At 40.2% G+C, this 18,519-nt stretch overlaps 1 protein-coding gene across 10 annotated transcripts in view; it reads right to left on the bottom strand.

Annotated features, from left to right (window-relative positions):
• C8H2orf76 (chromosome 8 C2orf76 homolog) overlaps window positions 1–18,519 on the bottom strand; it is a 56,375-nt gene that overhangs the window by 1,582 nt on the left and 36,274 nt on the right. For 9 of the 10 annotated variants that reach the window (XM_032353859.1, XM_032353863.1, XM_032353864.1 and 6 more), the window contains 3 exons: window positions 15,093–15,143; window positions 11,307–11,344; window positions 6,879–6,960 (listed from right to left, as the gene is read on the bottom strand). In XM_032353859.1, coding sequence (XP_032209750.1) covers window positions 6,879–6,960; window positions 11,307–11,344; window positions 15,093–15,143 — 171 coding nt within the window. The remainder of the gene's footprint in view (window positions 1–6,878; window positions 6,961–11,306; window positions 11,345–15,092; window positions 15,144–18,519) is intronic. The other variant, XM_032353866.1, reaches the window with a different exon arrangement.

The raw sequence follows: 18,519 nt of genomic DNA on the forward strand, positions 1-18,519 counted from the left end.
AAATACAGAAATGCTCAAATTATAAAATAAAGTCGCCCATAGTCTCAGATCCTGATTCCAGGACCACTGCATCTTCAAGATTAAATGAAGATTAATCTTGATGAAAATCAGATTGCAAACTCTCAGCACAATGAGCCTGGGGGTGGGTGGGTGGTAGACAGGGCTGTGACAAGCTGAGAATCGGTGGGGAGGGGCTGGAAACAAATGAACCCTGGGCAAACAGGAAGTTCATGTACAGCTGAATTTTACACAAAAATAGCATTTTAAAGAATGGCTAAGAGGCTCCACACTTGGAATGAGTAAAATGTTGAAAGGGGGGCTTCAGGAAACTCAATATTCAGAGAGAAGGTATCTTAAGATCTATTCCTTTATATATAAAAAGCTCTTGGGTTTCCTTTTTTGAAGGGAAGCAAGCCCAAAGGTAGATCTCTATCATATGCAAGTGATTCTAATCATCCTCCAAAGGGAGAGTGAGCTAAAAGCACCCTGTTCTTCAGAATCACAATGCAGGGTTTTATCCACGATGTGCTATTTACATACAGAACTTTACACAGTGCTTTGCCCACGCAGCACTTTGCTCAATACACACTAACTGTAATTACAATTTTCACTTACTGCTGTTGACATTTATCTGTACCCCTTTTGAGAAACGAATACATCGTATAGTTCCTCCGTATGGTAATAACAGGTTCAGAATAAGCTGAAGGAAAGAAACAACTGACAAAGCATTTTTGCTTTGCCACGCAGGTTTTCTTGGGTCTAATTAACTTATAGATCAATTCGTTACTTCTCAAGTATTTTTATACACCATCTCTCATATACGCTCAAAATGAGATCCCCTAAGAGAAAGATTTTCAGATGAATACTTTTTTTCAAAAACAAGACAAGACTGACAAATGGGTTCCAGTCCCACTACTTTGTGAGGGCTGATAAAATTGACACCCTTCAAAAACTGGAAAATAGCATACAAGTTCAACATGGGTTACTATAAACATTCAAAAGTCAGACACAAAATGTACTTGAAACTTAAGTAATGTGGTCCTCGAAGAAACCAAACAGAATGCTTTTTAAAATCTGCAAAATTCTGTTGAAAATGTTTGAAAATTATTTCCTGTATTTATGCCACGCATTTACTTGTCAATTGGAGTGAAAACAAATTACAGAAGATTTTCCAGAACCTCGGCATCCTGAACCTTTCGACCATTATCTCTTAAATTCTTGCTGCCCCAATTCTATTTAAAATGGCTCCAGAAGAACCCCGAGGACGTCTACTGCGTGCCAGTCCCCTAGGGCACCTGATTTTAAATTAAATGTGCTGCAGGCGCAGTGCACTCAGGTGCAGAGTGCCTCGGCGTGTGAATCCGAAATGAATGTAAAATCTAAAATCCAATAAATACACTGCCGGTTCATCCCTTTGTCTTACTAGCAAGTGAACTCAAGTGAGAACCCTCCAAATACGGTGCACCATTTTAATATTGACTTTCAAGTTTAATGCAATGAACACAAGCCAGGACCTTCAAACTCTGAAAATGAAATTAATAATTTTTTTTGAGATCTTACTTATTAGAGAGAGATAGCATGAGTCGGAGCCAGAGGCAGAGGGAGAGGAAGAAGCAGGGAGCCCCCATGTGGGGCTTGATCCTGGGACCCCGAGATTGTGACCCGAGCCAAAGGCAGATGCTTAACTAATTGAGCCACCCAGGCGCCCCTGAAATTAATAATTTTATAATGTGTCCAAACAGGTCAGCCACATATATACATACACCCCTTTAACAGGAAAATAATAATGCCTTTAAATAAAAGAATGTAAGAAAAACCAATTTTAAACGTAAAAGCTCAAGAAAAATTCAAGGCAATATACTTAAGCTCCTAACTAATTTATTCCAAAAAACTCTGTGAGGATTTTTGCACAGTTTCAAAGTCCCTAGCCTATTTTAGGTGGCACCAAAGTAGTATACGGCACAGCAACTGTTGTCTGAGAAGAGAGACAGAGACATGTGCACGGACTCTATGGTACAGATAATTAATGATCAGGCAAGCTGTAATGTGATAATAAGTACAGATTACTGGGGGGAAAAAAATACAGGAACACTGAGTTCTGGTTTCTGCAGCAACCTGAGACCAAAAGGACAAAGTTTCACCTTCTCACCTGATCCAAGAGTATATTCTATCTTTCTAAGGTTCCTAAAATCTGAATTTATGAATCATTAAAACTGTGCTCACAGCTGAGTTATATTTCTAAGTTTGCACCAAAGTTATCTCCAGCCAAGAGTTCCCAAACACAGTGCTTTATTTCATATTTGCTTCAAGCATTTGTTTTTTAGATCAGCTGGCAGAGAGGACTTCAAGCTACAGTTTGAAGAGAATAAAAAGTAAAATAAATCTGACCTTTGATGGACTGGACACAGGCTTATAATCCCCATGGTGGTAAGGGGAGGGTAAAAAAGGAAGAACAATTCGTACCCCTGTTCTGGAATCCCAAATTCCCTGGGCCCCCCACATACTTTCCTGAGCACCAGACTACCACGGCTTTGATGTTTAAGGTAAAGAACAGCCCCTGTAAGATGCCATTAAGGGAGGAGAGCATGTATGCCCTAAGATATTGCTACTCAAAAGAGAACGGGAAAGGCACCTGGAACAGTCAGGAAACACAAATCAAACACAATCCTGATAAAGAAAGGAGAGCCCAAGAATCCTGCAATATTAGCTGTACATCTGAGAGAATCAAAAGGTGCTGGGCACAAAGTCAGGGTTCTGGTTGTGGGCAGACAGCATGAGTTGACACATAAAATGAAAACCGACCACAGGGGAGCTTTGGACTGATTACAGGATCTGGTTTGACACAAACTCTTCTCTCAGATAAGCACTTAGGGTTTGGTCTACTATATCTTGTTTTAAAATAGTTCCAGTAAAACACAATGGGCCTGAAGAGTTACCCTCCACCATTTTTTGCCTAAGGAAAGAGGATTCAAAAGATAATAGTAGTAGAATGTAGCTGAAGGAAAGACATAAAAACAGCACCCTAAAATTACTGACATGCAAATTTACCACTTAGGGGAACGAGTCTGTAAAACTACAATCATTAATGACAAGATAAAAACCTTTGCATTTACAAATAACAATTCTAAGTAAAGCTTTCTTCTTCCTTAAAAAAAAAAAACAAAAAAACAAAAAAAAAACCCACATCTTTTTCCTTAGGTCTTTTAGCTCAGAGTCCACAAGCGAACGTGCGCCCTGACGTCGGGCGCAGAATATACAATTGGGATCTGCAAGGCAGTTAAAAGGCCAGGGCAGGAACTGGAGAATTTCTCTGTGAGAGAAGAGATCTTCAAACAAGTTTGTTCCCCTAATTTCCCTCCCCTCACAGTCCTTCTCTTCCTTTCATGAATTCTGCAGAAAAGTCATAATGATACATTTGTTACATTGGCGTTGTTCCCATGGCAACTGGCTGTGATGGCAGAGTGACAGCTCTAAGCAAGGTCAAGTGGGAAAAATGGAGCAGGAGGACCTGGGAGTCTTCTCTTCAACCACTTAAAAACCTAACCAGACAAGGCACCGAGGGAGGGAAAATTCCCCAGAAAAATCACACACTGCAGGTGTCATTTTTACAACTCTACTCCCACTCCTAATTTCTTGGGGCTCACAGGGAGCACAGCTTCCCTCCCCATGCGGAAGTGAAGCTTCTCCAGGGCATAGCATGGTGGCTCCAGGTGAGGAAGCCACTCCAGCCGGGCCAAGAGTCACACCAGACCAGGGCTGTGGGCTTGCCAGGGCCCTGGGCAGGGGGTGGGTGTGCAGTGTGAGGTTCTGGGATCACCCTGAAACCAGTGGGGAACTCGGGACAAGAACGTGATGCTCATCAAAGACCCACGGCCTTACAACAAGAATGACAGAAAGATGGATTTGATTCTTACCTTTACAGATCATTCATTACACGAGTCTGAAAGTCACGACAGTTAAGCCAACAACTCACAGTATTTTAATAAATCCAAAACATTTGCCAGCTGCCTTCTCTAAAATGGTTTCCAAATACGTATTTCTGAGGGTCTCCTCATGCATCGTTCCAGATGTTTTCATTACCTTTTTTCACTCAACTCTTAACACTCTGAAACAGGTTTAATGGTTTCTGTTTTGTTTTACAGAAATCAAAACAGAAGTTCAACAACACTAAATGGCTTATGAACAGTCACAAAATAAGTAAAATACACAGCCCTCATTCAAACCAATTTTCTCCAACTGTAGTAGGAGTATATTCTTTAAAAAAAAAATTGGTTCCTTAATTTAGAGTACATGGGAACTATAGAAAAATTTTAAATTACAAGAACAATTAGCTAATACCAAGAAAGAAAAAAGAAATCAATTGCTTGCAGTGCCACCAGCCAGAGAAACACTTCTATAATTTCATTATACGACCTTTTCTTCATATACACATATAGATGCACAAATATACACATTTATGAACAATAATGGTATCACATACTATATTCTATTTCCATGCAATAAAGAAAGCTCTACATCAGTGATTCACCAATGGGGAAGGTGAGAGACCCCTGTTACCCCTTTGAAGGCACATCTCAATCTTGGGGGAGTCACGGAGCTTGAGGAAGCATACTCCTGTTGGCCTGGTAATAGATGTGACAGGAAGTTAAGAGTGAGGAAGTCTTACTGGCCAAACTGACCGACAGGAAGTTAGAGGTAGTATACATTCCTGACAGTAAACCCAGAGGGTATCCACTTCCCAACACTCTCTTGGATACTACCACTTTTTTTTTACATCTGTTAGTCTTCAAATGACTGCTTGTCCAAGGTCACCCAGCCTGTAAGAGGCAGAATCAAGCTTGAAAACCCACGCACTCTGGCTCTGGTCTCTAATGCTTAACCATTAGCCTAGTACACTATATAAAATAGCATCTACCTTCATAGTGCATTTCTCTCCGGACTTATAAGGCTGAACTATTTTTTCATAGGTTAGCCATTTCTTTTATCAGTAAATTTTTTTTACCTTTTTCCAAGCTAATTATGAGGGTTTTTAATAAATTCAGGCTAATAACTTTTTGTCATATATGAAGTATGTTTTTCATTGTTTAGTGCTTCTCCTTTAACTCTATTTACAGAATTAAATCTATCATTTCTCCCTGCTTTACGGCTCTGCCTTCAAGGTCACGCTTGAAGAGCTCTTCTCCCCAAGATTATGAAACTACTAAGCTACATTTTATTTAAAAAAGATTTTTCTTACACTATGACATATAATCAATCAACAATTTATTTTGGAATAAAGGTAGAGATAGGATTTAAATTTTATTTTCCCGAATGCTTTGGCAACGGGCCTAACATCATTTTCTGGCTAATTCATTCTTACCCCACTTATTTGAGAGGTCACAACTTTATCATATTGTGAGATCTTACTTTTTTTAGTTTCCTTCTGATCTTTTCCACAGAGGTTTTAATCCCTCCATCAATACCAAACCAGTCTGTTATAATAATTACAGTTTTATGTTTTAACAACAAGTGGGGCTAGCTTCTAGGTGCCCCATGCCTCAGTAACACAGGTGCCATTTGCCATAATAACAGAACAGCACGTGAAGAAATAAATGGCAAAATAAAAAGTGTGTTTTCCAATAAGAGCAATAGTTAACCTTACTTATTTATGCTATGAAAAGACACTAAAAATAGCCAATAGTGTAGACAAACAAGGAAAGCAAGCTTAAGATTTTGTAACATTGTCATTTAGGATCCTATTTAAATTAGAAGACCTGGGGCACTTGGGTGTCTCACTCAGTGAAGCAGCTGCCTTGGGCTGGGGTCATGATCCCAGGGCCCTGGGACTGAGTGTGCATTGGGCTCCCCACTCAGCAGGGAGCCTGCTTCTTCCTCTCCCTCTGCCTGCTGCTCCCCCTACTAATGCGTGCATGCTCTCTGTCAAATAAATAAATAAAATCTTTAAAAATAAATAAATAAGACCTGTCAGGAACTCACTTTAGGCACATGTGTCACTCAAAACTGGATTCCTGATATATGTCACTAAAATAACTCAATAGAACACCTGTCAAAAAAAAAAAAAGACAAAACAAAAAAACCAGTCAAGCTTCCTAACATGGACCTCACTTGGAGTGCCCCTTAACCAGTGTGTCTGGATAATTACAAAGTAAGTGTGATTTGTGCTGTTTCCTTGGAGTCACGGACCACAGAGGTACGACAAAGGCACAGAACCTTCAACAGTCCCATCTCTCTGAAAAGCCTCACTCCCAGCCACCAGAGAATCTCCAGATGCACATACACAGAATTAGAGTGACATCTAATGGTCACAAAACACGCCACATGGCATTTCTTTAAAATAGAACTACCTGCACATTCTAGGCTGAAAAGCTAACTCGGGCCCCCTTTCAAGCACACACGCGAGGTTCCTGTTTGAAATCCCACAACGGGGCGGCCCTGAGTGGTCGGGAGGACTATTAGAAACTGCGCTACACCTTCTACAAACAACATCTCAGTTCATTATTCCCCATTAGTTCTACCAGGTCCATTTCTCTCAAACCATCCATTCAAATGATGCTGATAAGAGTAAGTAGGTTATTAAGTGAGTAATAGCCTGTCAATCACTTAAAGCAACCCTCCGCAGGATTCTGAGCAGACCTGCAGGAAAGAACTATTTGCATTCTGCACATTTGGAGAGCAGCTATCTCCTGCCCTTAGTCAAATGATCTGAATGTACATCATTCTTGTCCTCCTCCTCTGAATAATTATCAGGGAGTGTAAAGGGCACCCAGGGTAGCATTTACTTTGCAGCAACTTATGCAAACACAATCAGCCAGGCGTCGGTGGTGGGGTGGCCGGGGACGCTGAGTGCCCCTCCAGCAGCGTGCGGCGCACTTTCTCACCAATTCCCGCAGCTCGCAGCGTGCAGTCTTCTTCCAGCATGAGCGTGTCGTCGTCTTCCAGGCTCAACACAAGCTCATTGGTCTGGGAAGAAAGAAAACCTGCATCTTATCAGTACTCGTATGTGCTTCATATTTGGTTAAGACGTTTCAAAGACCCAGAATTCTTACCGTGTGTGACAGCAGTAACCAAAGTCACATTCTCTTCCCATCATCGTTGGGACAGAAGCAAATGGATGTGAGCGCTGACCATGTACACACACTCCGTAAGTGCTGAGGGAACTGCGCCCTAGCACAAAGTTTTGGGGCCAGGTCTGGATGGAAATTTGGGTTCCACTGATGTCCCGCTGTGTGTTCTCAACGAACCACACAGACTCTCCAAGACTCAGTTTCCTCCTCCGTTAAAAAAAACAAAAGCGAGGGGGCATGTAGGTCACTCAGTCGGTTAAGCATCCAACTCTTGATTTCGGCTCAGGTCATGATCCCAGGGCTGTGTGATGGAGCTGCATGGCAGGCTCTGTGCTAGGTGTGGAGCCTGTTTAAGATTCTTTCTCTCCCTGTCCCTGTCACCGTCCTGACACCCTGCTCCCTCAATCTCTCACTCTAAAAAAAGGGGAGAGGTATGAATTTTGTCTTTTGCCAAAATGAATGAGGATGAAATGAGATGAAGTACAGAAAACCATAACAGAGTGTCAGTCACAGAGCAAGGCCTCTCCATGTCAGCTGCTCTGCTGTGCCTGTTGCCCTCACCGTCATCGTCATTGTCTCTTCCTCACAATATTCCAAGAGTCAGAGAGGGTAAGACACAGACCTAGACGGGGCACCTGGGTGGCTGAGTTGGTTAAATGTCTGCCTTCCACTCAGGTCATGATCCCAGGGTCCTGGGATCCAGCCCATGGCGGGCTCCCTGCTCAGCCGGGAGTCTGCTTCTCCCTCTACTACTCCCTCCTCCTTCCACCCCCATTCATGCTCTAAGTGCATGATAAATAAATAAATAAATAAGTGACACTTTAAAAAAAAGGAAGGAAGGGAGGGAGGGAGGGAGGGGATAGAGAAAGAAAGAAAGAAAGCCAGCCAGCCAGCTAGCCCAGAGTACACAGAACTGAGGCCCCTGAGCTCTGACCAGCCCGACTTCGGAGAGAAGCAAGTTTACCTGAATGGCTGAAAGCCCATTTATCTAAAAACTTTGACCTACCTACGTCATATTAACTTAATCCCATGTCATACTGACTATAACCTTCCTCTATGAGGTTTGGGGTGGGAGTGGGTGAGTTGGCCCTCCAGTGAAATTTACAAATCTAGCTAAACACTGTAAGTATCAGAGAAAATTCTGAGTGGATATCTGCCCCTAAAAAGCACACAGAGGTAACCACTAGTTGGATACACAGTACCACCTGTCAACAGAATGCAGCTGCTCAGCAACATCATCTATTTCTAGAATATGGCTAAGAGGGAAAAGAAAGGCCACTTCAGCAGCTAAAATAGAAGGCCCAGAAGGCATGCTCCACAGTTCACTTCACCCACTAGAGAGTGCAGGGGCTTGACCTCTGGAGCACACAGATTAAAGGTGGGGAGAACGTTATTTAAAAAAAATCATTTTAGGGGCTCCTGGGCGGCTCAATTGGTTGAGCATCTGCCTTCGATTCGGGTCATGATTCCAGAGTCCTGAGACTGAGTCCCACACCAGAGTCCCTGCTCAGCAGGGAGCCTGCTTCTCCCTCTCCCTCTGCCTGCTGCTCCTCCTGCTTGTACACTCTCTGTCAAATTAATAAATAAAATCTTTCAAAAAAATCATTTTGGAATAGGTAGCACATACTCATGATACAAAATTCTCCAAGCACATAGGGAAGAGTGAAAAGTATGTCTCCTCACAAGCCCTATCTACCAGGTGGTCTAGTTCTCTCCCAGAGAAGTTAGGCTAATTCTGGCGAATACTTCCAGTGGCTGTATCTGTACACATTCATGTAGGCAGAAATGCGCAGGCAAACTTTTTCAAACACATAGCAGCCTATTGTACGCTATATTCTAACTCCTGACTTTTTCCTCTTAATATATAGCTTAAAATCTCACAAAATCAGTACACGAGCAGCCTCAATTTACCGAGGCTGTCGGCTGTTCCACTGAAGGGATACACACACACGCGCGCACGCGCGCACACACACACACACACACACACACACTCTGATCCCATGGATGGACATTCAGGTTGTTTCCGTTTCTTGCTACCATAAAAAAAACCCAGCAACAAACATGCTCATAACCTGTGTCATTCTGCCTATGTACGAGTTTTCTACATAAGTTCTAGAAGAGGAATCGTTAGGTCAGAAAGCACGTACAACTGTATTCTGGCAGATGTCACTAAACTATGCTCCCGAGTAGTCGTGTACCACTTTACAGGAAAGCTACTGATCGCTGAGAGTACCTGTTTCCCACAATGTCGCTGACACCGTGTCTTATCAAAATCATCTGATCCCTGCCAACCTAACAGATGGAGATTAAGTGTGGTCTTAATCTGCATTTATTTTGAGTCAAGTTGTAAATATTTTGTTTTTTAATGAACTTGAAGGATCATTTTTTAAGTGGAATTATAAAATAGCATCATATACTAAGAAAATTAAGTCTTTTCTGTAATGTAAGCTAGAAAATTTCCCCTGTTTTCATTCATTCCTCAATTTTCCTTAGTGTTTTTTTTTTCCTGGTAAAATTTGCTGAATGGCTGAATAAATAAGTAAAATTATCAATTTTTTATAGTTTCTGGGTTTTCTACCATACTTAGGATACTATGGTTTTCTACCATACTTAGGATCACTCTAAGATTACCTTAAAATTCTACCTTCTCTTCAAATGTTTTTGTCAATTTCATTTTTTTTTTAAGCTTTTAATTATGGAGAATTTAAAACATACAGAACAGCACAATGAACCCTCCACACGCCCATCATCCGGCCTGAACAAATGATATACTCATGTTCAATCAGTTTCATCTCAGTCCTCACCTGTGGGCTTCATTTTCACATTTATGTCATTAATCCACGGGTATTTATTTTGGCATAAAGAAAAGAATGTGGATTCAGCTCACTGTTTTCTGGATGTCCCACAATTGTCCCACTAATACTTACTGAATCCTCATGTTTTCTCCATAGCTTTAAAATGTTATACTTGGGGCGCCTGGGTGGCTCAGTGGGTTAAGCCGCTGCCTTCGGCTCAGGTCATGATCTCAGCGTCCTGGGATCGAGTCCCGCATCGGGCTCTCTGCTTGGCAGGGAGCCTGCTTCCCTCTCTCTCTCTCTGCCTGCCTCTCAGTCTACTTGTGATTTCTCTCTGTCAAATAAATAAATAAAATTAAAAAAATAAATAAATAAATAAATAAATAAATAAAATGTTATACTTATTATACACTAAATTCTGATATATATTTGGGTCAATTTTTTGAGTTTTAATTCTGCGCCATTGACCTAAGAGTTCATATAGCAGCACTACAAGCTTTTATTTACTAGAGTTTAATGATTATGGCTAATACATGTCAGAGCTAGTCACTCTCCTTTCTCTTCCTTTTCCTAACTATTCTTATATATTTTTTGCATATTAGTGTTATAATCAGCTTCTTTCATTTATATATATGGGGTGGCATTAAATTCATAAACTAAGAAAAAATGGACATCCTCATGCTGGTGCATCTTTCCATCCAAATATCCTAAGCATTTCCATTTAAGTCTTATGTTGGCTCCCTTCTGGCACATCTACTGTCTTGTGAAATTAAGGTAGAATTTCACATAAACAAAATGCACAGATCCTAAGGGGAGTTCAGTTCAACGAGTCTGGACAACTGAATGACCCTCACTAGCATTTCGAAGAGTCCCACTGAGCAGGGAGCCCAAAGCAGGGCTTGATCCCAGAACCCTGAGATCATGACCTGAGCCAAAGACAGATGCTTAACCGGATGAGCCACCCAGGTACCCCAAGTAGTATTTATTTTTGAATTCACCTAATTTCCTTGTCTTCCCTAGTCTTAGATACCCACCATAAACTCAATCAGCTTTCAAGTAACTGTATACCAGAGATTACAAAGAAAATGCCATGAGAATATGGCTGTCGCCTGTGAATTAGTAACTTCAAAAAACATATTTTTGCATATATATTTTTACAGTAAACACTTGCTTGATATAGAAAATGCATGCTTTTTAAAAAATTAACACTTTTTAAAAGGATCTACCACTAATAGAGGCTTGGTGGGTTTTTTTCCCCTTAATGGCTGTAGAAAGGGTACTCACGAAATAAAAAATGCTAAAAAATAATGAGAAATATTTTAGTATATGTGCTGCCGAAGCGAGCACGAGAAATATTTTAGAAGTATGTGTGTTCATTCATTTATTCACTGAGACAGCCAACAGTGATTATTTGTTATGTGCCAGATACTGTACATATGAAACATACCTTTGCTTTATGTGCCTGATGAACAATCTTTAATTTATCTGAAAGAAAAAAAGAAGTTTTTGTAAAAGATTATTTTAAAACTTCATTTGAGTAATCTGAAATGGGAGGTCACAGTAAGAAACTTAAGTCCTTGCCTTATGATACATTTACTTAAAAATCCAGTGTACAGTAAATTAAAAAACTACTTATATATATCATCACCTTAAAAGTCACTGCTCTATAAAGTTATCTGAAAGCCTTGGTCTCTGATACACAAAACTGGGTGCTATAACCTGCAATGAACTTGGCACATCTTCCCTTAGAACAGAAGACAGGTGGATATTACTCGATCCTGTTTTTTGGAGTCGCAGAAGGCTATAATTAGCAAATAATGTAAAACATGTCAGATGTTAACATGAGCAGTTCAAAAAGCCTAGTGATCTCTCAGAATACATGCAGTGACAGGAGGTCAAACCACCATCCTGACAAGTTGTTACCACGCTCCGAGCTCAGGCTCACTGGTAATGTGAGCACTGCAGTTAAAGCCCAAAGAGTATCAGTATTTGCCTCCCGGTTTTCACATGCTGCACAGACTCACACCACCTAATCTGCTTTATTCCATCCTCCTTCACTCCTTAATCTGTTTACCTTGATGTCAGGCTACACTGTGCTTTTCCAATAAGCCATTTCTCCACACTGGGTGCAGTCCGACTCTGCAACAGTGAGCTCTTAATTATAGCAGAGGCTCAGCACTCAACGGGTTTCAAGTCAGAAAGCTTCCAATTCTTAACTCTAATTCTTAACTATTAATTAACATATTATGATATGTATTATTATATCTGGATAAACTCCTAACCTTAAATTAAAGTTTCTTTCTATCAATTAGGCCATTCGATTCAATAAAGAGCTCCAATAGTAAAATGAAATGAAAGGATCTACTTTAAAAATGGGCCTTGATTTAACTCTGTTCTAATACTACAAAAGAATAGGGTAGCTATTGAGTTAAGAACTGGCACTCTGAATTACCCACTATTTTAAACACAAGGTCAGCCTAATTCTAGGACTGCAACTATGTACTCTTAAGAACTAAAAATAAACCTAATTTAGGTGAAAAAATGCATCCTAGGGATGTAAATATACCACAATTGTAAAAATAAGTTCAGAATGTACACAAGAAAATAAACAAATTGGCTTTGGATTATCTATTACTCTGAGTTATTATCTTTTTCTCATTATAGATAGATATTGGTTTATTACAAAAGGCAAGTTAGAAAAGCCAATAACAGTTTTTTAAGTAAAAGGATCCTGCTTAAAGTCTGTTACAACTAACAAGCAAAACTGTGGTTTGACCTTACCAAATACCAGTCATGTTCTACATATTTTGGTAATGAGCCTTTATTAGAAATATCCTTGCTCTGATGGGCCCTGCAAACCCACAATAAGAAGGCTATATATATATATATTTTTTTTTTTAATTTTTTAGCAGCAGAAGAAATGATTTGAACAGAAATTTTCAGATTTTTCCCTCCAACAATAACCAGCAAGACTTGGTAAGAGGGTCAGGAAAACAACAAGCTAGCAAACAATATTGTACTAATAATGTCCTTTTCCTTGTTGAATAATCTCTTTTACAGGAGTGTAACCTCATAAAAATAAAAAGAATAGGGGTGCCTGGGTGGCTCAGTCGGTTAAGCGTCTGCCTTCGGCTCAGGTCATGATTCCAGGGTCTTGGGATTGAGTCCTGCACCAGGCTCCCTGCTCAGTGGGGAGCCTGTTTCTCCCTCTGCCTGCTGTTCTCCCTGCTTGTGCTCTGTCTCTCTCTTTCTCAAATGAATAAATGAAATCGTTAAAAATAAATAAATAGGGGTGCCTGGGTGGCTCAGTGGATTAATGCCTCTGCTTTCAGCTCAGGTCATGATTCCAGGGTCCTGGGATCAAGCCCTGCATTGGGCTCTCTGCTCAGCAGGGAGCCTGCTTCCCCCTCTCTCTCTGCCTGCCTCTCTGCCTACTTGTGATCTCTGTCTGTCAAATGAATAAATAAAATCTTTTAAAAATATAATAAAATAAATAAATAAACAAAAAAAGAATAAAAAGAATATTTGTGAGGCATTTGATGTGTTCACACAAGCGTGGTTTAGTCTCACCGGCCTTATGAAACAAATAGGATCAGCAGTCCACACTGCACAGCCATCAATATTTACTGCACACACGCACAGTGTCTAGGTGATAAGGATTTAAAAATAAGACAATATCCAGTGTGCTTTAGAACACAGTCTGGTCGGGATAAATCCATCATAGATGTAGATGCCAGTTAAACAGAAGGAAGGGCCCTGAGAAATCTCAGACTCTCTGCGTCCTGGCCAGCGAGCCAGCCCTTTGCCCAAGGGCACAGAGACCTCAACTAGCAAAGCTGAAATCTGATGCTGCAGCCTTTCCACTCCGCAGCACCCAGTGCATCCTGTTCCCACAGAGCAGGTAGCAATACCGGAGGACGAGAACAGATGAGAAACTAACATCTGGCCTTCCTTCTTGAACAAAGTGGCAGATTTTTCCAGAGCCAAGCCTAGACCGAGTCACTGAAAGTCTATCAAAAGCCCAGTGGTTCTCCGATTTCTCACCTCCCAGATAAATGTGTTCATTTCTCTTGCCAATTCACCTGAATAGTATGCAAATCCTAGGACAAAACAGTGTTAATTAGGTGGGGAAAATGTAAGAGGTACACTATCTACCACTATGATGATTAACAGATATTCTATCGCGTTCAGTACCTAAAACTTATCTTCCAAAATGACTTACAGGGAACACAAGTTAGAATGTGTATGCATACACACGCATGTGCACATGCACACACACACACCACGACGAAACAGAAATGGCATCTGTAGGTTGACTCAAGTTCAAGGTTTTATTGCGAGTCATTATACTCTGAAAGCCATGCAAGCCAAAATTGAGAAGATTCATATTTACTTAATCATGCTTTTTATTCCTTTCTCTTATTCAATATTTAGTATGTAAATTCTTTAAGCCCAATAAATCAAAGTACTTTCCACTCAGTGCCTTCAGCTTCTGCTTGACTACCCCTTATGACCTCACAATTAGTCTGTGGATATTAAAATGCATACACACGGTGAAGATTGTGATTTCAAAGTATTTTAGGTCATAAGTTGCTCTACCAAATGGGAACAGAATTAAAAGCCACTCCAAAAAATGATCTAAGGTAATAAAAGATTTATACTTCAAAAAATGTCTGTACCAATTAAAAGAAATATTTATTAGATGCGTCATAATTTTCAAGTGAGGTCTCAAACTCAAAGTTTGGTGAGTGTCACTAAGCTGAAGGTTAATAACTGTACCAACTATTACACCAAGTAATGGAACCCAACTTCCTGCCTCATTACTACACTGTTTAATCTACCACTGCAACATACAAAATTACTAAATACTATGCTCAAGTTACTGGTATTTAAAATGTTTAATCTCTTCTTTTAATTCCTAGTCTGAAATCATTTTTCCTTCCTGGTTACCTGACAAAGAAATTCATTTTAGACATCATTTCCCAAACACGTTATTTGTTCCTCACAAATAGGCCACTTTTGTACACTATTACAATTTACTTCAATGATACACCATGATTCCTCTGGTTTTTTTTATTTTTATTTTTTCCTCTATTTCTAAGTAAATTTCCATACTGGTTTTTATTTACAGATAGTAAAATCATTTTTGAAAACCAAATTCAAACTGCCATCAACACAAAACTAACAAAATAATATTAATATACATTTTTAAAGAATAAGTAAAATTAGTTACCATATTTATGATTTCTGAATGGTGGTGGCAGGCTGGTCCTTAAAGGAATATCTATAAGAGAAATATTATTTTTGTTATATTCAAATAGACACTTGTAGCATATGCATAGTCTTTCACTACATTCTCCTAGATCTCCAGACTAAGTTACTTTGGGAAATTTGATAGAACACAAAATGAAGCTAAAATGCCATCAAAATCCAAAGGTCATCTAAAACAATGGGACCACTAAGGAAATGCTGAGCTAAGAATTCAGTAACACTAGCTGAACTAAGAATTCAGTAACACTATTAAATGAATTGTCATTTTATTAAATATAATAGCATCTATGTACATCTGAAATACACAGCATTCATGTGTGAGATATTATTTTCTATACAGCTGATATTCATTTAGCATATGAACCTGAGAACTTGTTCAGGCCAGTAGTGGAAAGCAATGATCTAGATGAGTGTTATTACTCTTAGCAAAACTCACCCAACCTACAATAAAACTAACTAACTTAGCAAAGAAAACAAAAGAAGAACAAATTAAATACTGTTTTTAAAACAGAAATTCAAATGTCTGAGAGGGCATGTACATCAGAGGGCAATTTGATATGTATCAAAATTACATATGCATAGACCTAGCAATTCCACTTCAAGACTCGATCATGTGTGTGTGTGTGCGTGCGTGCATGTGTGTGTGTAATATGACATACAAAGCTGCTAACTGTAGCACTGTTTACAGTAGCAAATACTCAGAAAAATCCAAATGTCCTCCAGTAGGCAGACTTATTAAATAAATAACATGCCTCAAAAATGAAACATATTTTTCAACTGGGAAAAAAAAAAGAGGCAGTAGAAGTGCTCTACTGATATCTTCAAGATATGTTAAAGGTAAAGGGAAGCATAAGGCAGACCATTATTTTTAAAGCCAGCCACCTTTCAAGTAAAGCAGGGGAAAAGAAAGAATGTATGTTTGCATTTGCTTGTATGTTCGTGAGGTGGGGGAGAGCACGGTACACTGGTGGGAGAACACAAGAGGGACAGAGAGCCCGGATCTCACTTATGAATTCTAGGCCGAAGAAGTGTTAATTAAACACCAGAAAGGGGAGTTAGATCTGTTCATTTATTAGCACTTATAGTTCCCAAACAAGACAACGCAGCCCTGCAAAGGTGTGAGGTAAGACGCAGAGGGCCTGGAGAAACTGCTCACCGTCAGAGGTGCTTACATTGGAAGAAATCAGATCACTGTCTTCTGTTCAGTCTGGATTTCTGAGAGAAGAGACAGTGACAGGCCAATGAGGGCGCCTTCCCTTTTCCTCTAGGTGTCCGCTCAAGAGCCACACCATGGAGAGGCCCGCCCTCCCAGCCCTGCTAAGGGCAGGGGGAAGGGGGAACTTACAACTATAGTTCAGTCTGTTCAGTGAAGTTGGTCTTCCTGCTCTCCTAATTCATAAATTCCTTGAGATTAAGACTCTAGGCCCTAGCTCCTGAAACTGAAGACAGTGTCCAGCCCATCAGAGGTTAACAGAGAACTGGTTCCGGGAGGGCAGGGACCATAGCCGATTTTCCTCATTGTGTTACCAGTACCCAAAAGAGTGTGGGGCCCGTGTCAGGTGCTCAAAAATATTCATGAATGAATAAATAAATAGAACTTAAGCCTTCCATTTGGCAGTTAAGAACTCTGAGGTCCCGGTGGGCCCAGGGTGGCTGAGCTAAGGGCTAGAATCCAACCCCCCCATTCTGCAGCAAGAAGAAGGGGTTCTTTTCTGCAGTGGCAAAAAGAGACCAGCCATTCAACCCATTATGGTGAGAGGTAAGATCTTTGGTGTACAAACATATAAAAAGGCCAGAGGAGGAAAAGAAAAAGAACAAACACCTTCCTTACGAAAGAGGCGGTTTCTCATTCTGCACTACAACAAATTAAGCTGTGGGTTCCCATGTGGACATGCCATTTCACCCAGAAGCAGAATGGCTGGGTTCTAAGTAGCGGTGCATTTACCCTTTTAAGAAAATTGCCAAGTCACCTCCTAAAGGGGTTCCTCTTTACATTGCTATAACAGACCATCAGAGTTCTAGTCCTTCCACATCCTAGCCAACACTGGGTTTTAATTAATAAGCCCTTTCCACTCTAGCCATTTCATTGAGAGTGTTGTGTTCTCATTGTGATTTAGACTTGCACTTCACTAGACTAACAATGGTGAGTACCATGTATCTTCTTTGCTCTCAAGTGTCTGTTCAGACCCTACTGTCTACTTTTTAATGGGGTTATGTCCTACCTACGGAGTTGGAAGAGTTTTGTTTTTTTTCCTAGGCACAAGTCCTTTGTTGGATGTTTTACAAATATTTTCTCCAAGTCCACAGCTTGTCTTTTCATTTTCCAGCTCAGTGTTGATTGAATAGAAGTGATCATGAGCCTGGTTCCTAATCTTAGGAGGAAAGTACTCAGTCTTCCACCATTAAGTATGATGTTGGAGGTCCATTTTTCACAGATATCCTTAGTCAGGTAGAGTAAGTTCCCTTCTATTCCTACTTTGCTGAGAGTTTCTAACAGAAATGGATGCTGGATTTTGTCCTTACCTGCTGAAATAGTCCTCTGGTTTTCCTTCCTTCATTTATTCATATAATGAATTGCATTGATTGCCCTTTTTTGTTTTTCCACTGACTTTTTTATTCAAGATTTTATCTGACAGAGAGAGTAGAAGCAGGCAGAGCAGCAGATGAAGAAGGAGACTCCCCACAGAGCAGAGAGCTGGACATGGGGCTCGAACCCAGGACCCTGGGACCGTTGACCTGAGCTGAAGACAGACGCTTCATCTGATCCATCCAGGCACCCACGGTGATTTCTGATAGTAAACCATTCTTGCATTCCTAAGATAAACTCCATATAGTTATATTATTCTTCTTTAAATATTGTTGATTTGATTTGCTAAAATTTGGTTATGAATTTTTTTAAAGATTTTATTTATTTATTTATTTGATAGAGAGACACAGGGAAAGAGGGAACACAAGCAGGGGGAGCAGAAGAGGGAGACTCCCCACTGAGCAGGAGGCCAGATGCAGGACTCAATCACAGGACACTGGGATCATGACTCCAGCCGAAAGCAGACACCTAATGACTGAGCCACCCAGGTGCCCCTTGGTTATGAATTTTTATCTCTTTGTGTGAAAGATGTTGGCAGCTGTTTTTTTCTTCTAATTACATTCTCTGATTTTGATATCAAGCTAAGGATGGCCTCAGAAAATCAGGTGATGAATATTTCCATCCTCTTGAGCTTTATGGAAGAGTCTCTAAAGAACTGGGATTATTTTTTCCTCGAATGTATGAGACTGGAGTTTTGTGTGTGGAAATGTATTTTAACTACTGTTTATTTTAAAATATAGAATTATTCAGGTTGTCTGTTTGTTAGTTGGCTTTGGTAGTCTGGGTCATTTTTGTTTGCTTT

Source organism: Mustela erminea, chromosome 8, assembly GCF_009829155.1.
Source record: "Mustela erminea isolate mMusErm1 chromosome 8, mMusErm1.Pri, whole genome shotgun sequence".
Classification (NCBI taxonomy): Eukaryota; Metazoa; Chordata; class Mammalia; order Carnivora; family Mustelidae; genus Mustela; species Mustela erminea.